The sequence below is a fragment of the Sebastes fasciatus genome, chromosome 3 (assembly GCF_043250625.1).
Source record: "Sebastes fasciatus isolate fSebFas1 chromosome 3, fSebFas1.pri, whole genome shotgun sequence".
In the NCBI taxonomy this organism is placed as follows: domain Eukaryota; kingdom Metazoa; phylum Chordata; class Actinopteri; order Perciformes; family Sebastidae; genus Sebastes; species Sebastes fasciatus.
The window spans coordinates 5,125,789-5,151,004 of record NC_133797.1 but is presented as its reverse complement, the minus strand read 5'-3'; the positions used below and the strand labels follow the sequence as shown (position 1 = coordinate 5,151,004).

Sequence of the window (25,216 nt, the reverse complement as noted above, 5' to 3'; positions counted from 1 at the left end):
TCCTTTTTCTAAAATGAGATAAAAATGTCCTTGACCTACTGCAACTTTGTACTATGATATCATTAACTACAATATATCTGTTTTCTCATCCGACTCCAGGCAAGACATCAAACAAGAGGATTTCTTTAAGAAAATCCCTTTTTATTCTTGGCATGTTGTTTTTTTACAGTGCATTCTGGGAATTTTCGAGGTAGATTATTACCAATTTGGGCATTAGGACGGTCAAGTCTAGAAGGGAACGTGCAAATTGTGAGATCTGCAAAAACTTGCAAAAACTCTCACGACTCGCTGCCCGACGACTTATCCTAACCTCAACCATTCAAGGTCAATGCCTACCCTTAACTATTCGAGGTCAATGCCTAACCTTAACTATTCGAGATCAATGCCTAACCTTAACTATTCAAGATCAATGCCTAACCTTAACTATTCAAGATCAATGCCTAACCTTAATTATTCAAGGTCAATGCCTAACCTTAACTATTTGAGATCAATGCATAACCTTAACTATTCAAGATCAATGCCTAACCCTAACTATTCAAGGTCAATGCCTAACCCTAACTATTCGAGGTCAATGCCTAACCTTAACTATTTGAGATCAATGCTTAACCGTAACTAATCAAGATCAATGCCTAATCTTAACTATTTGAGATCAATGCTTAACCTTTACTAATCAAGATCAATGCCTAAACCTAACTATTCAAGGTCAATGCCTAACCTTAACTATTCAAGGTCAATGCCTAACCTTAACTATTTGAGATCAATGCCTAACCTTAACTATTCGAGGTCAATGCCTAACCTTAACTATTTGAGATCAATGCCTAACCTCAACTATTCAAGGTCAATGCCTAACCTTAACTATTCAAGATCAGCAGGAAGTGTTGATTTAAAAATAAATCTTTACTTTTTTTCATCTCCATAACATATTCTACTGATATAGACATCGAAACTGAAGTAATGTTGCTGATATGATGTTAATATACTGTCAATAGATCACTTTCACCATCTGTTGCTGCTGTGAACCGCGCGGCTCGCGTCAAAAATAGGTGAGACCTCGAATCTCTAGAAGAGATTGATCAGCTTAGACGTCTAACGCGGGCAGTGTGGCTGCTCTAACCTGTTAACACGGACGGCGATATAAAAAACAACAGGTAACGCAGCCGCCACACGCTCCTGACGTTACTGGTGTGGCCGAGGCTTTAAGGTTAGTCAGTGACAGACATTCTTTCAAATTCTGTAAAAGCTAATAGCTAATGCTAATCAGATCACTCATGTTTATGTGTAACATTACTGAATTGACACCTCTATGGTCTTAATGTAGCCTATGCCTCCTTTTCTAGTTATAGCTAATTCTTCCTGCACATCCATTCATTGCAATTCCAGAAGATTTAAAATCAGGCAGCAGGGTCAAACAGTGGACATGTATAGCCTACTATCCATGAAAATGTCCCCACTTTGTTGACCCATATCGGTTTGATTGATGTTATTTAATCAACTTGGTGGGAAGTGATGGGAAAACACTTGCGTCTTCCTGCAGCACACCTCAATACTGACACAGGAGGCAAAGTCCACAAGTTTTACTGTTAACAAGAAGAAGGGGATGAGTCAATGTATTTCAGTGTGTATATATATAAAGATCACATAGCCTCATCACTGTCATCACTGAACTGTCTGGTACCTGAAGAACACTGCACATTTGCCTGACTGCTGCTTCTCTCTGTAAGTCATCAACGCTACCGCTTCGGCGTTGCTTCTTTTATGCGTTTGTATCTTTCTCTTACCTTTTCAATGCGTTCACTTTTCAGATCTGTGAGAATCCAGCTGCCTCCAGACGTTCGTTATCTTTCATCATGAAGGTTCTACTGATCCTCTCTGTTATCCTCTGTGGTGCTCTGACCATCAGGGCTGCAACAGGTCAGACACAATATTGATACGCTCAAATACTTGTACCATTTCAATAACACATTTTTGACAATTGTGAAATGTAGATGATATATTGAAAATGTGGGTCATGGGACAAGGGGTGGGATGAGGGTTTGGGACTCGTGTTGCGCATATATTTATGAAACAACAACACGGAGGCTCCATTGTGCGAACCAAGGCAGCAAACTTTATTACTCCTTTCAACCTTGACATAAAAGCCATATTTATATATATTTATATATACACTGATCAGCCAAAACATTATGACCACTGACAGGTGAAGTGAATAAATAGTGGTGGCTAGACGACTGGGTCAGAGCATCTCCAGAACTGCAGCTCTTGTGGGATGTTCCCGGTCTGCAGTGGTCAGGACCTACCAAAAGTGGTCCAAGTAAGGAAAACCGGTGAACCGGCGACAGGGTCAGACCCGAGGCTCATTGATGCACGTGGGGGGCGAAGGCTGGCCCGTGTTGTCTGATCCAATAGAAGAGCTACTGGAGCTCAGATTGCTGAAAAAGTTAATGCTGGTTCTGATAGAAAGGTGTCAGAACACACCGCCAAAAGCACCTACAACGGGCACGTGAGCATTAGAACTGGACCACAGAGCAATGGAAGAAGGTGGCCCGGTCTGATGAATCACGTTTTCTTTTACATCATGTGGATGGCAACGAGTTGGAGGTGTTGACTCGGCCTCCAAATTCTCCAGATCTCAATCCAATCGAGCATCTGTGGGATGTGCTGGACAAACAAGTCCGGTCCACGGAGGCCCCACCTCGCAACTTACAGGACTTAAAGGATCTGCTACTGACGGCTTGGTGCCAGATACCACAGCAGACCTTCAGAGGTCTAGTGGAGTCCATGCCTCGACGGGTCAGTGCTGTTCTAACGGCAAAATGGGGACCTACTCAATATTAGGCAGGTGGTCACAATGTTATGGCGGATCGGTGTATAGTATAATATTCACAGAGCTGTCCAGGGTGTACCCCGCCTTCGCCCCGTGTCAGCTGGAATCAGCTCCAGCCCCCACTGAACTCAGTGGTACTTATTTATTACATAACTGTAAAAAAACTGATCTACATTAACTATCTTTGCCGTTCTTTTCCCTCAGTTGTTCCTGCTGAGGCTGCTGCAGTACAACAGGAAAACAAACCCTCACCAAAATCAGGTTATTGGCTTTTTTTTCATCTTTATTTAACTTCACTTCAGATATTGTTGCTGTAATATGAAGCATCTTGTGTCAACACATTGAGTGTTCCTCATTTTCTTTGTGAATCGTTGCTGAAATTTTCCTTTACAATTAGAGACAATATTATTGATTTGAGCTGAAGGAAAACTTGGTGAATCAGCAAAGGGAACAGTTGTACTGTAATCCTAACCTAATTCTAGGGATATACGGATACCATTATCGGGTAATCGGTCAGACACTGTGCTCATGTACTCATACTTGTAAAACTACTCGGATACAACCGCACCTGATGCCACTTTATGACAACGTCATGTTAATCGTCATGACTGGTGCCTTACATGCAGAGCTGCCGTGGTTGAAGTGCCTAATGCTCACCTGCAACCATAAGCCAATGCACAAACAGGTTAAATCCATTATTTACCGCCAGCTGCAGTGTATGAGCAAAACAGGCAACTGAGTCCTCAGTTCACCCGAAACGTCAGGTAGAGTTAGCATCCAAGATGTAGCGTGCATTTTCGTGGACAGATGCAGCCACTTTCCCAGTAAGTCTAGTTAGTTTAGCTGCGAGGTTGTCAGCTGTGTGTCTGCCTGGCGTACTCTCTCAGGGTTTCCGCCAGTATTGTAAGCCGCGCTGCTCACGCGGACTGTGTGGCTGCTCTAACTTTTTAACAAGGATGCCGAAATAAAAAACAACAGGTTCCGCAGCCGCCATGCTACGCTGCTGAGGTTCTCTGTGTGGACGAGGCGCTACAAGCTGCACAGTATACTGAAATGATACAAACTCCCTTAAAATGTTTTACTTTTTATCTTTCTATCCAGCTTTGTCCAAGAAAAAATAATGAGTAATGAATCTCACACAAAGAATACATAACTCACTTAACCTTACAGACCTTATGTTGTTGGGTTTTACAGGGATGGATGCTGACACTGCTGTTGCTGCTGGCGGGGCAGCTGCTCTACCTGAAGGTTAGAAAATCACACTACTCACTTTAACAGCAGCATGAGGCTGCTGCTGCTGCTGGAGAGAGAAGACAAAAAGAACTTCAAATCCGTTTCTGTCCTGAGATACTGAATAAATTCCCCAAAAAATAATGAGTTATTGTTAACAACAACATAAATTTTGGAATTTGATTTAATTATTGTTTTTCCAAATCGTTCCAGCTCGTTTTGATTTCTGCCTGGATGGTTGGCATAGTTTCCGGGGTAAATGCTACTATTTAGCCAACCATGTTGACACCTGGAGCGACGCAGAGGTAATAACATGTTATTCATTAAGACAGAAAAGTTTAGAGCTCTTGCTCAGAATTACAACAGTACAATGTTGTTCCTCTTGTCTCATCCTCAGAGCTATTGTGCTAGCTATGGTGGCAGTCTGGCCTCAGTCCACAACATCTGGGAGTACAACTTCCTCCAGCGTATGGTCAAAACTGGGGCTCACACTTTAGCCTGGATCGGAGGTTACTACTTCCAGGTTTGTTCAAACATTTAAAAAAGCCTTTATTTTAGAAAACCTAAACAGTAACGTATTTAATGCTTTATTACTGTTTAACTTAATCTTCAAATAGAAATAGATTATTAAAGTTTGTGCACGTTGTGTTAACCTTAAACTAAGTTTTCAGCAAACTTTCGAGGAATTGGGTTTGGTTTTAAATGAGTTTTGTAGAATATAATTGATGGTTGGCAATTACATTTTGTTTTAGGAAAGTGAAACAATCTCAGTGAAAATTGATGCAATTTTTATTTTTAATTTTTAAACGTGTACATGTAGAGACACTGAAAAAAACTAAGGGGACTGTAACCATGATTTCCCCAGGGCGCTTGGAGATGGGAAGATGGCTCAGTGTTTGACTATCACAACTGGGATTCAGCGAGCTCCACTGACCGTTACCAGTGCCTACAGCTCAACTCTCAAGGTATTTACTGGTCATGGAACAAAACAACAACGATTTGAACATATCGTAGGCAACAGCACAGAGACGGGACCATGAGGCCTATTTCTACCATTAAACTTGATTGATGCCATTTTGTTGCCATTGCTGATGATGCTGATGTTAATGTTTTTTGTAGAGTCCCTGGGCTGGTCCAATCACGGCTGCAGCATGCGCTTCCCATTCGTCTGTCAGGTGAAGCCAAACTGCTAGTCGTCACAGTGTGTGCAATGCTACCGCTGACTTCTACAGATGATACTTGATGCTGCTGTTCTTTATAAGACTGCATACACATACACATATCTGTAACATTAATTTCAGCACAAATGACTCCATGTCAGTCGAGTGGGGTTTTTGCTGTTTTTATATGTATTTTTTTCACGACAGCAGTTTGGAATGTAAGGCTGTTATATAAAGGTTGTTATTTCATTGTTTGTATTAATTGCTATTGTATCTGCCTAAAGAGTGTAATAGACTGTATGTATTCTTAAACAATAAAAAAACGTATTTGTGAGCTGCTGTCTTAAATACAAAATACAGGCTTGAATAGAAAATGCTCGTATCACACCGGGCACGTAACAAAAGTAATAATTGTATTGAATAATATCCTGCTCTTGCTTTGTTCAGGTTAACTTAGCCGATAGCTAACATTAGATCCTTGAAATAAAGACCCAGGAAACCGCAGTAGAGTGTGGGGCCTATTATGGCTTCCTTCTTGCTTTCCTTTTAAGCCATATTTCTATCACCAAGCAACGTGTCAACAACAAGGCTTGTATTAAATAAAGTTACGCTCATTTTATTTTGTTCCTCACGGTTAGATGTCCAGTCAGTAGCTTTCTGTCTATGGATGCACGGATGTCAACGTGCAGCCTGTGTGTGTGTGCACGCGCGTGTGTGTGTGTGTGTTATAAACTACACAAAACAGGATATGGCCGCGGCAACCCAAAGTAAAGAAAGAGATCAACTTAAACTTTGTCTTTGTGAAATGAACAAGTTACTGTATTAAAGCCCGTTGAAAAACTATTTTGTCTCTTGGCGTCCTGAAGCAGCCTGCGCTGTGCACCAAAGGTGAAAAGTAGGAAGAAAGTGCAGCATGTCCTCTCAGCAGAGTCAGAAACAAAAGGAACAGACTACACAAGGAGAGGAGGGTTAAAATACATGAACACAAATTAAATATATTTCAACACCACTAGGTGGCTCCAATGCAACATAAAAAATGTGGAGGCAGAACAAATAATATGACTTCATTTATATGAAGTGAACTTGTGGGGAACCACCCACCTTAACAAAGGGAAAATAATAGCCAGTTAATGTCGTCCCATAGGAACAGTCTCATAAAGTATACTAAACTATCAATTATGCAGCATTAAACAGACCAGCGTGTTTATTCCACAAGCATTTATTTCAAAGATAATAGTGGTTAAAACACAATATTAATCTAACTAATTAACTAAAGGAAACAAACCAAAAAGAGTGTGTGTGGGCATGTGTTACTCATGTTGTGGGGACATAAATCTGTTTACACAGTCGCATTGTGGGGACTAGCCCTCCTTTTGGGGACAAAATGCACGTCCCCATGAAGCAATGTTATGTCCTCTAAAGTGACACAACATGTGTGTGTGTGTGTGTGTGTTCGTGTATGTATGTGTGTGTGTGTGTGAGAGACAAAGATGAAATGGTGTTCTTGGTTCCAGATGGCGACTGAGGCCGCATGGCCTACAAAACAATATGGCTGATAATGTAAATTATCAAAGATGGCCACCAGGTCGTCAGCCACATGGTCTCTTTGTCTTGTCTGAACACGGTCACAACTAAGAGTGTGTGATGTGGGAGTTTTGAGATTCTCACTGAATGTGTATGTCTGTGTTTATAACCGATTCACAGTTCATGCACATTGTAGTGTTTAGGATAATGCACCGTTATAGAAAAGATGGTTAGTGTGCATGCAGTACCCTGTGTCCGTGTGAAGCATAACGAAAAAATCAACTGTGGCAAAGCCAGCTACCCAAATAGCCTGACAACTGACTACTACTACTACTAATATGACAACAATAAAACACAGTGAGTAGCATTAAATCAGATCAAGTCAATGTTAAGTTAAAAAGAAGGAGTTGAGACCAAATCAAGATCAAGGCAGGACAAAACCAGGGGCCTCATTTATAAAACAGTGCGTAGGATCCATACTAAAAATGTACATGCGCACAAAAGCCGAAAATGGCGTGCGCAAAAAAAATCTGACTTATAAAACTGTGCGTACGCACACCTGCAGGCAATGTTCCCTTTATAAATCACAGTCCACCTGGAAATGTGCGCACGTGAATCCGCCTCAGATCCCGCACTGTACACGCCCACATTCAACCATAAATGGTCGATGCAAAGCATCTCATGAATGTTTCTGCATATAAATGAACCTGCTGATCAATGGATCTTTACGTTGAATCACGGCAACTGCTGAGAGAAACACTAAGAAGAGAAACTTCTCTGACACCGAAATCGAGGTGCTTGTGGTTGAGGTGGAGGTTAGAAAAAATATATTGTTTGGTGGCCACAGCAACGGTGTAACAAATAAAAAAGAATGAACTTAGTGGCAACATGTTACTGCTGCGGTTAACTCTGTGAGCACGACAGATAGGACAGTCCCTGAAGTTCAAAAGAAGTGATCCGATATGAAGGTGGAAGCGAAGAAGAACATTGTGACCAACCGTCAGAGCGTGTCTGCTACTGGTGGGGGGACGAGGCCACACCTGAGCTCACGCCGCTGGAAGCCCGAATGGCCTCCATACTCGGGGAAGCAAGTGTGTGGGGCATTGTGTCGGAGAAGGAGGGAGACGCAGACATGACTGAGACCACAGATGAACCAGGTAAAAACACAGTTTTATCTTTTATTACAGTGTTTTGAAAACAATTTAAACATATGAAAAACCACAGTGGGCTAATATGTGGTGATTTTTAGTCTTCCCAGAGTCGGGAGCGGTTGGTGACGACGAGGTTCCTGGCAAGGAGGTTCCCGGTGACGGGGTTCCCGGTGAAGAGGTTCCTGGCCGCAGAGCGTCCGGCTGTCGCCAGCACCAGTGCGTCCCGTGCACATGGCACGCCTGGAAGTGGCCGCGTCCTGACCGACGCTGTCCTGCAGACAGAGAGACACAATCAGCGCAATCAATGTAATTGCTGACGAGCTGAAAGAATGAGGGTCGTGGTTTCCAATATTGCATCCTCATTAAAAGATCTTGTTAAAAAGTAAACCTTACTTGTTGTCCTTCCTTCATACGCCGCACGACATCCTCAATGGTCCTTACTTCCTGTTGAAACCCCTCTTGTTGGGGAGGGGGCTTTGGGTCAGGGTCCTCATGCTGGGGAGGTGGGAGGCCAATCCTCTGGGCCATATTGTGCAACACAGCACACGCCCTGATAATCTGGCAGACTTTTTTGGGATGGCACAAAAGTCTGCCACCTGAGGCATCTAAAGACCGCCATCAGCATTTGAGGAGGCCGATGGCTCGCTCCATAATTGAACACACACGAGTGTGGACATCATTGTAGCGCACTTCCTCTGCACTCTGCGGGTTTGGGAATGGGGTGAGTAGCCAGCGCCTGAGGGGGTAGCTACTGTCACCTGCAGGTTATAACAGAGAGTAATATACATCAGGCTTGAATGGTTAGAAGTCCTACAATACGGTTATTAGCTTACCAATAAGCCAGCCATCACGCACAGCGTCTGCCTGTAGTCTGTCCCCTACACTGCTATGCGTCAGGATGAAGGAGTCATGTGTTGAGCCAGGCCATCGTGCTACCACATTTTTTAGGACCATGTTGAAGTCACATGTCACTTGGACATTAATTGAATGTACATGCTTCCGATTAACTGACATATATTCGTTATCATATGGTGCCCTTATAGCAATATGAGTGCAGTCAATTTTACCGATTACATTTGGGAAACGGGACATTGCTGCAAATGCCTTTTAATATTGGCCTGTTCTCCCACAGTGTAAGGAAACCTGATGTATCGACAAGTCATATTAATAATGCCGTCCGAGACGGCAGGCATTATGGCACTCAGGGATGACTAAGGATATGAATTAACAGAACTGTATTATTACCAAAATCGGCGTTAGGCAGTAAGGTAAACATTATATATGATAATCATATCAAACACATACCTGTCAGCTAATTCCCGCTGGTAACTTCCAGTTGCCAGAAACCCCAGCGTGGTCAGTACTTGGATGTTAACCGGGATGGCGTGTGTCCAATGCTGGACACAGTTCAGCACATAGATCCAAGATCACTGCTCCAGGGGATCTAAATTGGCTTATTGGCCAGTCGTCATCATGGGCCAGCAAATCTTCATGGTCAAGCAATCAAAATAATTGCTCCACACCTTGCCAAATTGATCGTGTCAATTAGTGCTATCCCCCACCCTGGATATCATTTGTAAATGGAAGTTTGATATGTGAACACAATCCACATGTGCAGGTGGTGAAGATGCGTGGAGAAGGCAGTGTGTGTGGTGCACAATGGTGTCTCCAGAGCGCTCTGTGCGCCACAGTGCATACATAGTATTATAAGACATTATTAAAACTATTGGCGCTCTGTTCTGCCATTCTTTAATGCTATTTGATATAATCTTGGATTTCTACAACCCAATGATGATGATTTAAACAGCTGCTCCACAGCTGACTGCCAGTGTCGGTAGTCCGGCCCTCTCCTCTGAGCTCCGGTGGAGGGGAGGGGGTGAGGGACGTGATGGTGAGACAGTGTTGATGAGATATTGAGCGGAATTTGATTTGAGATTAATTTCAGTTGATTGATATCTTTTACATTTGTAAGGTGCTTATGGAATAGTTATTGCTCACTAGCACAAATAACACTGCTGGTTTAAATTTTTATGATAAAGTGGATTTAAGTATGAAGTGAAATTAAATGTGTGAGAGGCATCATTATACGTATAATGATTAATCTCACATTTAATTTCTACACTCTGGCTTCAATTCACCACCTCACCATCTGCGTCTCCAGTTTCCACTACCTCGGTGCCTCCATAATGTGCGTACGCAGGGTCAAAGTTTCCGTAAAGGTGCGCACATTCTCCCGTCAAGTTTGTTTTTATAGATCACAACTGTTGCGTGGGAAGTGGCGTACTCACATTGCAGGCCCCGTTTTGTGCGTACGCAACGGTTATAAATGAGACCCCAGACCAGTGCGAGTAGTCCTACACTGCACTTGCAATAAAATGTGGAATATGCAAACCAGAGGAACTCCTCTAATTGATCTGAAAGATCCACATTCAAGTACAAACACCAACAGAAAATAACAGAAGATTCCTTGATTCACTTCTTTTATTGACATATTTACGTATGTGTGTATGTAGAAGTATACCATGAGAAATGTCTTGATAAAATAATTAAAAGGCGTTGTAGACGTGAATTTTATGTGTGGGGATTTTCCTTTGTTTTCTATGAGAAAATCACAGTAATGATCTTAACAAATAAATTGAACAATGTGGAGGCAGTTTAGTGATATAACACCAAAGTTGTGGTCTTGACCCGGTCTTGAAATAAAACCAAGAGTCCTCTTTGTCTGTGTTTCCTTTGATTTATCATACCTCTTATAACACCACAACCAGGGATTAAAGCATTAGTTCTGAGACGTGTGATATTATTTGAATGGCTTTGATACAAACCTGATGAATGACTGTCAGTCTTCAGACTACAGCTGGACTTCAACAACCACTTTTCAACCAAGCTCTTAAAGGAAGATCACACATTGTCCTGTTCTTACAAGTCTTTATTATGTAAAACAAGTCTACCGCCACAATCACAAACACTTTAACACTTAATCATTGAACGTTTTGAAGAATACACGATGGAAATCTATAATTCAGTAATACACACAACAAAGTTCAGTATTTGGCTTTAAACGGAAAAAATAACACCGGCCGATCCGTCCCAAGGCCCCAGATGTTTAGTCCGTATATTAACAGCTGAAAGGGTTCTTGGAGCAGATGAAGCGATAAGAAGTGCTACACTGGACGTTGCCCCAACCATCTGAAATTTGATTTAAAAAAAGGAGAGAAAAAATAACAACATTAACAATAAATCCATTTTTAATCTAACAAATTATACACCATAATGTTCACTGTAATATCACTGAATTGCCTTTTTCCACAGAAAATTTAATAAATTGGCACTCAGACCAAAAAAAGGGTGAAAGATGGAAGACTTGTATACTCTAATGTCACTTTAACTCTGATCTGGGCATTGTTCCCTATCAAGACATATAAATACAGATATCCACTCTCTGAGACCAAGACAGAAATCCAGGTAGAACATTCACACCTCTTACAACTGTATTTATATACGTAAATCTTATTTGGACTGAAAAGAGATGGAGAGCTTGTGGCACTCATGGTTAAGTGTGAGTGAAACTTAACTTAACTTAAACTGATTATAACTGGGATGGAAAAAATATTCCAATATCAATGTCAAATTTGACAAAAAATTATAAATGTGTCTGATGTTGCCCTCTTCAGCGAAAAAAAAGGCAGTCAGCACCTTCACAGATAGCCACGTAGTAATTTGATCTGAACTAACACATTAGCTAAGGCTATGTTTGCTTCACCTGTGAGGAAATAACAATTAAAAACAGGTAAAAGTAGTGAGAAGTTTAACTCATGTAGCTAGCGAGCCAAAGCAAACAGGTGGACTTACGGGTGGTGCGTAAGTAGACGCAGGGGTAGCTGCTGGAGGACAATGGGGAGTACCAGTTGGTGTAATAGAAACCCTCACGGTCGATCCACATCCACCGGCCCTAAGAGACAAAGAGCATGAGTGTAAGGAAGTGTTGTCTTATAGTCTCTTCATTTGCTCTCATATTCATCTTGTGTAGTTCTACACCCCATTTTGGACCAGGTCCTGAGCTTGATCTGGACTGTCTGAGTGGTATTTCTTCCTAAATCCAGACCTGCAGACTGAAGCCTCCAATCCACGCGACGCTCTGACCGGTTGTCCGTGTGATCTGCTGGAGGAAGCTGTACTCTCTGCTGTTGGTTACAGAGGCCAGGTGGGCACCCAGGCCGTTGCAGTGCTCCTGTCAAACAGAGGAAGCACATCAGGATCTTTTAGGGCTATACAACTAAATACTTGTGTCATTTTCTTCATTTTCTTTTCCAAATGGAATTGTCTTTAGCTTCGATGTGAGCTGCTCATCTTTTCACGGACTGATGGTGACAGACTGACTGACCTACCGTCACCATCCAGTGGAACATTCATCATTTGATGGTTAACTTCTAGAGTAGCCGATAACAAAGTCTATCAGATGACAGGAAAAGCTATACGAGTTATTAAGCTGCTCACAATACCAATATAGAAGTAATTATATTATATATTATTATATTACAGCAGCAGTACCTCGGCACTGTACCAGTTCATGGGAGTATTGACGAAGAGGAAGCAGCGAGGGCCGAGGCTGAACCAGCCTTCTGGACAGAAGTTATAACGAGCTGCAGACAGACAGAAGAGAGAACAGAGCAGTTTGACTGACTGAAATACAACGATAAGAGGTCCTTTCTAAACTCACTTTTTACAGCCTCCTACAGAAGAAACTGCTGTTCTAATGACACCAACATCTGTCTGTATGTATCTGATGTATTTTGGAGATTAGTTAGTAGTGGAGTATATTAGACATGTTGTAAGTAGTTAATATAATAACACATGCAAAAATACTGCTTTGGTCCTTTAAAGCACGTCATGCTTAAATACTTAACACATTTGACGTTCTACGTGACAGGTAGGTGTTTGACTTTTATTTGTATTTTCTCTTTCAGTGGTGTCATTGTTGTTGCCATGACGACCTCGGTCATGAAGGAGCATAAAGGAAAGATTAAAACAGTGAAGTGGGTCTTACATTCAGGTGCTGCTGCCTCCTCAGACTGAAGTGCTGCACAAACACAGAGAAACAGTCAACACAATGATTAGTACTATTGTGTAAAATATACAATATATATATATATATATATATATATATATATATATATATATATGTATATACTGCATAGAGAGAGAGAGAGAGAGAGAGAGAGAGAGAGAGAGAGAGAGAAGTAGTATAAAAATAACTAAAAAATACTGGACATGTATTGTGTGCATATTGTAGTTTAAATGTCTTTAATCTAATTGAACTTTTTTCTATTGTACAACAATAATTGGGACAGGTCGGGAGTACTTGATAAAGTATAACTGTGATAACTGAAATATGTATTTCACCGCTAAGTTGACTATGAGCAGCCACAGCCTATAGGGTGGCGCGTGTGTGTGTGTGTGTGTGTGTGTGTGTGTGTGTGTGTCCTTCCTGATTACCGTTTCTGGGAACAGGGACAGAATCTTCTGGGACAGACGCTTCTTCTTTCTTCATCATCTTGTCCTCCATCTCTGAAACATCAACAGCTTCATCAGACCTCGTTTTAGTTGAGAGTATTTGACATTACAGTATATCTATCTTGAATTATTCTTCCCTTTCAACAACAAACAGATTGACAAGTCAGAAAAACTCAAAACTTGAAATCGGAGCATACTGGTGGAACTTGTTTATCCTAGCTTTGGATATTAGTTGACTTAGTTGAGCTATTTTGATCATTTGTTTAGTTAATTTTTCTCAACTAGCTGTCACATCGCAGGCTAAATAAAACATGAAACCAAACAGAAAAAAAGCTGCATGAGATTTAAAGAGGACACTAACCAGGTGCAGCAACCGACTGTTCCTTCAGGGCCTCTGCTGCTGCTGCTTCTGTGGATGAATCACATTAATGTTGGTGTTAGATAGATGTAGGTCTGACTGTCTGTCTGTGTGTGTGTGTGTGTGTGTATTAAAGCAAAGACCTTCAATACTGACCTGGAGCATGCTTCTCTTTGTCTTCAGCCGGAGCTGCAAATGCAGCACAGAGGAGAATGGAGAGGACCAGGACCGTCTTCATGGTGATGATCAACTGAGGAGAAGAAAAATCTGCCGTTAAAAATATAGAGAGGGAGAGCAGAACCATGAGCTCCACTGAATGAAAAGAAATACAGCAGGTGTCTTACTTGTCAGGTAAATGTAAGGTGATGTTGTTCAGGTATCAGCTCAGTGATGGATGCAATGATGATGAGGAGGTCTCCCTGCTCTTTATAAACACACTTGAACCACTGAGTTGCGTTCATGGGGGAGTTGGGGGGGGGGGGGTGGGGGGTGGGGGGGGGATGGCGGAACGTGCCGATAATTTGTCTATGACTCAACCCTGTATGCAGGAAGATGATTGCACATAAAGATATGAACCTGAACTCTGATCTCTTTCCTGACAGCATGTAAACAGTTGCAGCACAAATTCTCTCTGTAGTTGTGATCTCAGATCAGGTTAATGGTTTAAAGGAACTGGAACTTGACTGGATATTCATTGAGGTCTGTGCGTCAGCTGTGTGTTCTGCACTTTCAAAGGACAATTGAACAGTTATGATGCGCTATTCAACATTTAAGGTTCAATGTGTAAGATATGGACATCCTTTTAGTTTAATAAATAAAAAAAATTAACCAACATTATCAACAGAATGTGAAGAGGTTAAGTGTTGACATTATGTCAAAGAGGTCTATGTATTGTGTTTGTATTCTTACCCTGCTGTTAGTTAGTAGTTGGCTTTATTTTAATAACCTATGACTGTGAATTTAGATTGTATGGAGCCAGTAGTAGAGGTGAAATGCTGACCCCTGTTTGTTTGGAGAATGTGACCGGACATTAGGTCTGCACGATTATGGCCAAAATGATAATCACGATTATTATCACAATCATTCATAGATTTTAGAGACGACATATTTGTATTGCCATTTCACATTTAAATAAACAGAGCGCTGCTTTCACTTCCATGTTGTGCTACATTCCGACTGTCAAAAATTCTACATATTATCGTTTTACTTTGTTATTGTCATCTAGTGTGGTTATTTATATAAAGACTCACAATATAAAAATAAATAAACGATTGTATTTTTATTTAAATATTTGCTTTGATTTAAAAAAAATCTTGGCATTAGTAGTTATAATTATATATTATAAGCTTCTTAGAGCTAGTGTTAGGACGTTAAACAGGTCATAATTCTCTATTTTATATTGCAGTGAAAACATCTCCTTCAAACAACTGGATTTATTCAAGTTTTTCACCAAAAACGACGTTTTACAAGATCACATTTGAACGCATCATGACAGCGTTAGAAGTTACAGTCGCCCAATACTCATTTTTAGTGATTAGAGCTTGAATGCACCACCAGCACTTCAGTTCCGTGCTGTCGGCAGACGAGTCGGTCGCTGTGATCACTCTGAGCGGCATCATGGGAATGAATTACAATATAATAAGTGTCTGATTAAGTTAGTTGTTCCAGATGTTTGTGTGACGTTACTGTCTGTGCCGCTATGTGCCGATGTAAAACCATCATGTGGCGGCTGCTCATGTGCCTGGCAGAAAATCATATATATGAGACTGCTGTAAGCCGGCCGGTGATTGACGGTGCGTCTCTAGCTGTTAGTTTGGGAAGCGCTTGATTTACGCGTGGCACGCATTTTAAACATCAATATCGCAGGCGATCATCTTCATTTAATTGTGAGAATCCAAAATCGTGATCGCGATTAAAATTTGACTAATTGTGCAGCCCTACCAGACATTACACATTGCACCGTTAAATAAAAGTACAGAAGTACAGAGTACAGGCCTCTGTCACATCTGAAAGACCATAGTGGGATAAAGGAAGTCTTAAATCTGTTTATCGTTCTTGTAAGTCTCTAGTGAATGATCGTACTTTTCGTCACTGCCTCAATCAAGGAAGCAAGACGGCTACTTAAAAGGAGATAACACAATGTTTTATTGTCTGTTTCTCAAGAGTTTGAAGGTAGAGTCAGAATCTACACTGCTGCTGGCTCTGCAGTGATTGTGTGATCTGAACATGTCTTCCAGTAAGGACAGGGAAGGACAGGGAAGTCCAGCTATTTTCTGAGCTGTGTTTATGACTCTCTGGAGAGCTCTTCTGTCTGCTGCTGAACAGTTAATATAGTGTCAATACACTCTGTGGAGCAGTGGTAGAGTATGTGCAGCTCACAGGTTGCTTTTCCTAAGTGTCCTAAAATGAATAAAGGTGCTGTTCAGCCTTTTTGTTTTGTTACCAGAGCAGTGGGGTGGATCGTCTATCTGAGGTCATCTGTGATGTGTGTTCCCAGAAACTTAAAGCTGGAAACCCTCTCCACTTCTACTCCTGTAATGTTTAGAGGAGTGGGGTCCTCGCGTTGTCTCCTAAACTCTAGGATGAGTTCTTCAGGTTTTTTTTTATGTTCAGTGATGGATTGTTTTCCGTGCATCATCCTGCCAGTTTGCAGACTTCACCTCTCATCTCTATTTGAGATCAGTCCCACCACTGTTGTGTCATCTGCAAATGTAATGATTGTGTTTGAGAGGATGCAGTCGTATGTAGAGAGCGAATTTGATCACAAAACAGATGTCAGTGATGATGTCAGTGTGAATGCCGCTGAATGGAGAGCCCCTCAGTGCTAATTTGTAGACTGTTTTGATTTGATCATGTGTTTTACCTTTTACCTGAAACCAAAATAACGTCATAATAATCTTCTCTTTTTGTTTTAATGTTCTACATTTGGCCCGTTGCTGTCCATGTAAATAAGGCAAAAATGCTGCAAATCTAATGTAAATGTTTAGATTTTTCTATATGAGCTGTTGGGCTGAATTTAACAGAACTATAATGTTCGGTAGGAGTCTCGTGTTTAATTTTTCTCTGGGTATGTTTCCCAGTAAGCAAGACAGAATTGAAATTATATTTGCCCCCAAATCTTCAAGCGCTCACTCTCTGTGAGCTTGAAATGCGTCTTTAACCAGTTGGTAGTTAGTGTTTTCTCAGAGAAGATTGTGCTCAGCTCGGGGCGGATGTTTCATCCTTAAAATCGCAAAGGTTTTTGGAGGAAGTTTGGTGCAGCGGTTTTGGAAACAAAGGGGTAAAAGAGGAACATATTTCATAAAGTTAAATTCTTAACATTTGTTTTAATAATAAAACTAATGATTAACTACAGTTATCAGATAGATATAGTGGGATACAATTGTAACATATATGTTATTTCCTGGTTCAGATTCAGATTTATGATAGGGATTTCAAGGGTGTGGAGTGTTGGGAAAAGCACGGCAGAGTGCCGACCTCTCTTACTGAAGGAAGAGGAGATAACAGATTATTAGTTGGGAAGAAAAGAGAAGTCAAAAGATTTATTGTACTAAAGAACAGGCTTCCAGTAAACATGTTCATTTTATAGCCATGATGACTGATAGGCTGCATACTGGCCTCTAAAACGATCTCCAATCATCATTTCATTGAATCAATCATTGCTCTGTGTTTTATGGCTGTAAAATATGTGTTGTCTCTCTTCCAGTGCTTTCTAATCCACAAGGTTTCCTTTTTCTAAGCTTCTAACACCGAGATCTGCAAAAACTTGCAAAAACTCTTGCGAGACTCGCTGCCCGACGACCTATCCTACCTTAACTATTCAAGGTCAATGCCTAACCTTAACTATTCAAGGTCAATGCATAGCCTTAACTATTCAAGGTCAATGCCTAACCTTAACTATTCAAGGTCAATGCATAGCCTTAACTATTCAAGGTCAATGCCTAATCTTAACTATTCGAGATCAACGCCTAACTCTCGCGAGAGTTTCCCCAGTTTGCGGGCTCCCTTCTAGCCACTACCCATTAGGACACCCTACACCCTGGACCTGCAGAGTGGGTCAAACCAGGGGGCATTACTGTTTTACAGCATGTGACTTAACCAGTAGGCCAGCACCATGCCTCGAACTGAAGATTAATATGGCCTCATTACAAGTCTTCTTGTAGGTGATTGTTATGTCCCAGTGAGGTCTAGGGGTTAAAGGAAGGAACATAGTCCGGTGTTGTCATGCGTAAAGTTGCCGTTTAATGAAATAATGGACAATCAAGGAAACAACACAGACTGTAGTCAGTAATATACAATGACTCAGCAAACAGGAGCAAACATACCCGTGTCAGCAGGCAAAAAGAAAAACAAGGAAAGGGCTGTGGATGGCGTGGAAATCAACAAACAAATAAGACAAAAACTGCTACAAACTATAACTTAAATTCACAGCTGACTAGCTAGCAAAAAATCCCAAAACATGAACCAGAAAGAAAACGGTATTCTTACTACACTAATGGTGAAAAAATATAACACAATAGTGGCAGCCCTTTACCTGGTGTTCCTAACAAAGAAAATGCCTAACTGAGTGTGCACAGCGGTATGTACGCTAAAAACTAACTAAAAACGAATCCCTGCCTAGTCCCAAACACAATATAAAGTGCCTCTATGACAATGAGTGCCATAACAGAAACTAACAATCATTACACACAGAGTTGGATATTCAAAGAATGATTGAACTGCACCGGAGAAGCACGGCGATGGACTGATCAATGAAAATCACAGCCACCCCGATGTTGAGCGCCAGGCCTCTTTAATAATATTCAGCGCCAAAGTTTCCTTCTCAATAGTGGAATAGCTCATTTGATGTTTGCTGAACTTGCGAGACAAGTAATTAACTGGATGGTCTATCCCGTTCAAATCCTGTGTGAGGACAGTGCCAAGCCCCCACCGCACTAGGGTCAACCTCCAACTTGAAGGGATGGGTGAAATCAGGGGCAGCAAGCCAGAAGCATTACACAGGAGACTTTTAACACTATCAAAAGCATGCTGGCATTAGGGGTCCACTGGTAATCCGCTTTTGGGCTGATGAGACTAGAGAGGGGATGAAGTACAGTGGATAAATTCCTGCAGAAGTTCCTGTAATAACCAAGGAACTGTCGCAGTGCACGCCTAGCGGCAGGAACTCCTCAATAGCTGTTACTTTAGCCTCAATGGGACCCACTTGACCCTTCCCAACCCGTCATGTCATGGAACATTGAACTTTTTCTGTTTGTTAGAAGTTAAGATTGTCTTATGTTCCTTCTTTGGGTTTATTAGTTCTGTTAATGTGATTTGGGTTTGTGTTGGATTTGGTTTCTTTTATATTCTTTCATTCCAGTGTTTCCTGTTTTATTTTGAAATTCAATCCTCCTGTGTCTTGTCTGGTTTTACTTCCTACCTTTGTTTGTTTTCCCGCCTTTGTTGATTGTCTGCCCCGCCCTGATTTATTCCACCTGTGTTTAATCACCCTCTTGTATTTATGCCTGTGTGTTCCCCACTGTCTTTGTCGGTTTGTTTGTCGCTCCAGCCTTGTCTACCTTGTCTCCCGTTTTGCTCGTCACTCCTGCCTTGATCCTAGTGATCCTCGTGTCCTCTGGTTGGTAATTTTGGTTTTGTTCTCAGTTTGGTTTTTGTTGTTTGTTGGATTTATTCTTTTGTACTTTGTTCTCCTCCCTGCATTTTTGGTTTTTGATACCTGTTGGTTTTTGTTGTTGGGATACTTCAGTTTCATTTATTAAAGCTCGCTTTTATTTAAATGTTACTTTCTGCCTGGTAACTCTGCGTTTGAGTCCACCCTTTAAACTCACACCCTGACACATCATCCTAAATAACGTACGGTGCCCCTTCCCAAATTCACATTTGGCCAAGTTGAGGGTGAGCGATGCTTTACCGAGGCGGCTGAACACTTCAGATAACGTGTTCAGATGCTCAGGACAGGTGGAGGAATAAAATGATCAGGTCATCCAGGTACGCATTACAGTTAGATACGCCAGCCAAAACAGTATTTACAAGACGTTGAAAGGTGGCACGCGCATTGCACATGCCGAAGGCTATAACGGTATCCTGCAAAAAACGGTTGCGAGTCACAAAGGCACAGATGACTGAGACGCAGTCCGAAGGAGAAGTTGTGTTTTATCAGATAATCAGCCTCTGTCTTCATTAGATCTCTTTTTATTTGGCTGACGCTGTATGGTTGTTGTTTTATTGGCTATAACTAACTATCTAACTCGGTTATACTCCCAAGCCAACACGCACACGGACCGACTCGGTGGGTTGCTGTCAGCGGCAGCTCCGGGCGGTGTGGGGGGGGAACAAACCCCAGTCGTGTCCGTCGGCTTGGGATTATAACCGACTGAGTGAGTTAGTAAGTAATTAAAGGACAACACAGGTAACATTAGGCCTATAATGTGTCTAGTGTTTGCTTTGGAGATAAGTTTTACTTTGTGACGGTAGTTTTGGTATGCTAATGTTGAGTCGGTAGCTAGCTAGCTAGCAGAAGCTACCGGCAAGTTACGTAAACAAACGCTATAATGTAGGCTTCAGAATAAAGTAGTGCTTTGGGCGTTTATTTTCTTAGTGACCCTGTCTTTGAACGGTCTGAATGAGACAGCAGAGGAGGAGAGACAGGTAATCAGAGAGAGGAGAGGACGGGAGATGGTGAGACAGGTGATCAGAGAGGGGAGAGGACGGGAGCTGGGGAGACAGACAGGTGATCAGAGAGGGGAGAGGCAGGGGGGGCGGGGAGAGCCCATTACCTGGAGGAGTGTGCCAGCTTTGTGGACCGTCCCAGTTTGTTCCGTGTGGCCTGCCAGGAGCCACCTGAACCCACAGATGTACACTCCAGTCGCAGGGTATTATCTGTGTATGGCAGGGACATAATCAGTCGTCTGGATCACATCAAGGCCATCATCACTTCCACCTTTGGATCCATTTTGAAAATGGACTCAAGCAAAAAGGTATTAAGCAGTAGTGAAATAACTAAACATAGCAATAGCACAGCATGAATCTAGTATAATCCATCCATCCATCTGCAACCGCTTATCCCGTTAGGGGTCGCGGGGGGGCTGGAGCCGATCCCAGCCAACATTGGGCGAAGGCAGGGTACACCCTGGACAGGTCGCCAGTCCATCGCAGGGCGAATCTAGTATAATAATATATATAATATATTCTTGGATTATTACTGATACATGAACATCAAACCAAGATTTTCATGTTGAAGTTTGTTGTAAAACGGTAGTTTTACAGTGTTGGGTAGTTAAATCTATAACAATGCATCATATTACATAAACTGATCGTATGTTACTTTTTAAAATCTTGAAATAACCACTAACTTTAGCTGTCAAATGAATTAAGTGGATTGAGAAGTACTTGAGTAAATGTACTGTTACTTTCTGCCACTGGTGTTAAGTTTACATAACAATCAGTGCTTTCTTTTGTGTGTCAATACAGATCACAAAGAAGTTGACAGGAATAGGCAAGGGGACTACCTTCTGGATGACCTCTGTGGGCAACGAGATTGGCCAGATCCTTATTAGCGTCTGTACTGCTTAGGAAGTAGCGGGTCTCGACCTGATGGTGGCGGACCTAAAGAAAAGGTACAGCAAGGCTTGTGTCCTTCCCCGAAAGGTTCTCTACGTGGATGTCTGTCTCGCGGAGGCAGGACAGAGTGCATTGTAGGCGAGGTTTGGAGTGTGGTCAGATCTCACAATCAGATTTGACATATGGCATTTCATGTGGAAGTTGTCTCCATGCGCCCAAAGTGAGAGCTGTGTTCGAGTTTTCGGCAGTAAGTCAGACTCGTTTCCGGTGGGGATTGGCCCCCGCCAGGGCTGCGCTTTGTCACCAATCCTGTTGGTGATATTCATGTACAGGATATCGAGGCGTAGTAGGGTTTGCAGTTCGGTGTGCTGACGATCCCGTTGCTGCTTTTTGCAGATGATGTGGTCCTGTTGGCATCATCGATCTGTGACCTCCAGCACTCACCGGATCGGTTCGCAGCTGAGTGTGAAGCGGCTGGGATGAGGATCAGCACCTCTAAATCTGAGGCCATGGTTCTCAACAGGAAACCGATGGATTGCCTACTTCGGGTAGGGAATGAGTCCTTACCCCAAGTGAAGGAGTTCAAGTACCTCGGGGTCTTGTTCGCGAGTGAGGGGACTATGGATCGTGAGATTAGCCGGAGAATCGGAGCAGCGGGGGCGGTATTGCATTCGCTTTACCGCACCGTTGTGACGAAAAGAGAGCTGAGCCGGAAGGCAAAGCTCTCGATCTACTGGTCAATCTTCGTTCCTACTCTCACCTATGGTCATGAGGGCTGGGTCATGACAGAAAGAACTAGATTGCGGGTACAAGCGGCCGAAATGGGTTTCCTCAGGAGGGTGGCTGGTGTCTCCCTTAGAGATAGGGTGAGAAGCTCAGTCTTCCGTGAGGGACTCGGAGTAGAGCCGCTACTCCTTTGCGTTGAAAAGAGCCAGCTGAGGTGGTTCGGGCATCTGGTACGGATGCCCCCCTGGGCGCCTCCCTAGGGAGGTGTTCCAGGCACAACCAGCTAGGAGGAGGCCACAGGGAAGACCCAGGACTAGGTGGAGAGATTATATCTCCACACTGGCCTGGGAACGCCTCGGGATCCCCCCAGTCAGAGCTGGTTAATGTGGCCCGGGAAAGGGAAGTTTGGGGTCCCCTGCTGGAGCTGTTGCCCAGCAACCCGACCCCGGATAAGCGGTTGAAGATGAGCGAGTGAGTTGTCTGCTGGGTGCACCACAGATGCCTACCCACTGTATGGCACATTTACACTATGTCCTGCCTGCAGCTTTGAGTGGACCCAGAAGACACTGCTCTGTTGAGCCGGGCGGTGACTGAGCAGCTCAGGCAGGGGGGTGTCAGAGTCGTCAGCGTTGACTTGGTGGACAAGCACATCTCAAAGACGTAACTGGCCTTCTACTGCAGACGGAGAACTCGTGGAGAGGACACCACCATCCGCCTTCTTGATCAGCTGCTGCAGGAGCTCATGACTGACAAGGGAAGAGACCACATGGGTATCCAGCTGCTGGACAGGGTGAGGATGGAACACATCTGGCGTGTTCAGCAGCAACAGGTCAAGTGCATTCAGGATGTGCTTGGGATACCTCTGTACACTCAAACTGGCACCACTACCATCATCCTCACCAGGTATAGGTGTGCCAGAGGTTCCACATCCCTGGAGTGCTTTCATTTGCACCTGCAGACATTCATTCCAGGTTGGTTACAGTCTCATCATTTCAACTGATTATGACTATCATATCTTTAAATCTATAAAATAATTCTTTTCACTAAACCACTGATATTTTTATAATTTTACTAGGAACCAGTGCCAAACAACTTGAATTTCCAGCCGTACCTCCTGGAAGATCTTGGCAGGTGGAATCAGGACATTGCAGCAGAAGCAGTCAGCCAACGGCTCTGCTTACCTACGCTGGGGACGTGGTTCAGAGCATTAACACCAACAGCCTGAAAGTTTTTGAACGGAGATATGTCACCTCTTTCCAGCCTCCTGCCAAATACACTGGTACATTCTGTTACTTTTATTAATTCCTATCTTTCTGCATAAACTATATTTATACATTTATTTTTAATTTCCATTCCTTGTTTTTCAGGAGAGCTGATTGGTGTGGACTATTTGCTGAGGCAGACAGGACAGCCTTTACAGGAGGTCAGACCTGACTCACTGAGGACACTGAGACCTTGCTGGAAGACCAGGTAGAAAAGGATTGAGAGGAAGATGAGGGCTTTTGAGGAGGACACACAGGACCCAACTCTTTCAGAGACTAGTTTCACCTCAGTGCCCACAGAACAGCCTGTATCCTCCACCCAGGCAACTAGTTTGACACAGCCCCCAAGCCAGCCCGCTGTCCTGCCTGCTGTCCAGCCGTCCGTCCTGCCTGCAGTCCAGCCCTCCATCCTGCCTGCTGACCAATCTGAATCCCCAACTGGTGTCTCAGGTTCCTCAGCGCAGGTGCCAGAAATACAGGCGGAAAGTAATATTTACATAAACCTCACAATAAAACAATAGTAACAGTTGTGTCAAATTCATTGAACATACACAAACAACATACAACAGACAGCATACAGGCAATAAGACATTATATGTTACATATAGTGTAATTTCACAGCAGTTTATCCTATTTATTTGCTTACTGACGACAAATTGTATGTTTATCAGGCAGTGGACGAGCATGGTATGCCAGGTATGGATCGGGTTGACAGCCTTGCAGAGTACCTGGTAGAACTGAGGACACAGACCTCCATGACTCTCAGCAACCAGCAGGTCAGTAATATTTGTAATATGGAATATCATGCTTAGTCCAAAAAGAATAAGACAATGTTGTTTTTTTGTTATTTCATTAGTTACTCGCATACGCCTGTTGTGTGAATAAATATTCAGTCTTTGTTGTTCTTTTTCCATGTTTTTAAGCACAATTGTGGATCTGTGGCAAAACCTGCTGGACTTTGACAAACAGCCAGTCTTGTTTGCTGCCAGACACCAGGACAAACTAAACACAGGGCGGTCTAGGTCACCCAAAAAAGAGGGCTGAATTTACACCTGGAGTGGACTGTCTGAAAAGTGCCCTTGCCTCCTCAGCGCCGCTTGCTCAGTGGCCAGACTGTTGCCGTGTGATTGAGGGACAATCTTTATTCGACTTTGTGATATTCACAGATATCTAAAGAAGATGGGAAAGACCTCTCTCACAAGGTGGTCACTGATCCTGCAGCACTACCGCATGATACAGATGTTAATTTTAAATATCACCGTAACGAGGGACACTACTCTGCAGGTGGTTGAGGCCAATCAGACCGCACTTCAGCAATGGCACAATCGAAGGGTGAAGAGACAAGAGCATCGCATGGTGTTACAGGGAATCAACTTGCCCTGTAGGATTCCTGTGGCTGCCGCGGCCCTACCACCAGCTGCTGTTGCTCCCGGGAGATATGCACAAGTACAGTCTACCTCGAAGTACTGCAGGACTAGCAGTCACTAAGAGGAAAACCACTGCCCCAGCATCTACTCGGCCACAGAAACCACTTCTCCCAATGCCTCCCACCCCGAGCCCACTTTCTGTGTCACCTCCCCTTCCTCTTACCCTTTTCAGTTTTCCCAGAGGGATGTCTTTTGCTCCCATGCCAACACACCACCACACCTTTCTCCAAATCCCTGGTACCACACCATCCCCTGTCACTATTTCTGTAAGTACATCTGCTCCTCAAAGGAAGTACATAAAGAAGGTGCAGAATAATACCTGCAGAAAGTGTGGTCAGTACAGGACCTCAGAAACTGGCCACAGCCAATACAAAGGCACAATTTACTGCCCCTCCACTGAAACGGCATCCAAAGAGGAATGGCTTGAGGCAATTAAAAAAATAATAATGGTGGGGTTAGGGATGCAATTGTTTTATTAAG

General features: G+C 42.9%; 2 protein-coding genes across 3 annotated transcripts; one reads left to right on the top strand and one right to left on the bottom strand.

The window, feature by feature from the left end:
- Positions 1 to 1,655: 1,655 nt before the first annotated feature.
- Positions 1,656 to 5,548, top strand: LOC141765259 (rheacalcin-1-like). Its single transcript, XM_074631327.1, has 8 exons — positions 1,656 to 1,716; positions 1,803 to 1,911; positions 3,029 to 3,085; positions 4,019 to 4,072; positions 4,268 to 4,359; positions 4,452 to 4,577; positions 4,920 to 5,019; positions 5,174 to 5,548. Exons 2-8 carry the CDS (start codon positions 1,848 to 1,850, stop codon positions 5,245 to 5,247), a joined length of 567 nt encoding a protein of 188 aa, XP_074487428.1. The 5' UTR covers positions 1,656 to 1,716; positions 1,803 to 1,847; the 3' UTR covers positions 5,248 to 5,548.
- Positions 5,549 to 10,804: 5,256 nt separating this feature from the next.
- Positions 10,805 to 18,292, bottom strand: LOC141765147 (ladderlectin-like). Of its 2 annotated transcripts, none has more exons than XM_074631140.1 (10): positions 18,087 to 18,292; positions 14,106 to 17,246; positions 13,918 to 14,028; positions 13,765 to 13,812; positions 13,386 to 13,457; positions 12,937 to 12,969; positions 12,441 to 12,532; positions 11,995 to 12,120; positions 11,742 to 11,841; positions 10,805 to 11,078 (listed from the first exon to the last, which is right to left on the bottom strand). In XM_074631140.1, exons 3-10 carry the CDS (start codon positions 13,997 to 13,999, stop codon positions 11,008 to 11,010), a joined length of 624 nt encoding a protein of 207 aa, XP_074487241.1. In that variant the 5' UTR covers positions 14,000 to 14,028; positions 14,106 to 17,246; positions 18,087 to 18,292; the 3' UTR covers positions 10,805 to 11,007. The 2 variants fall into 2 exon arrangements, with proteins under 2 accessions (XP_074487241.1, XP_074487240.1); XM_074631139.1 differs by having other exon boundaries at positions 13,918 to 14,011; positions 18,087 to 18,291.
- Positions 18,293 to 25,216: the final 6,924 nt, after the last annotated feature.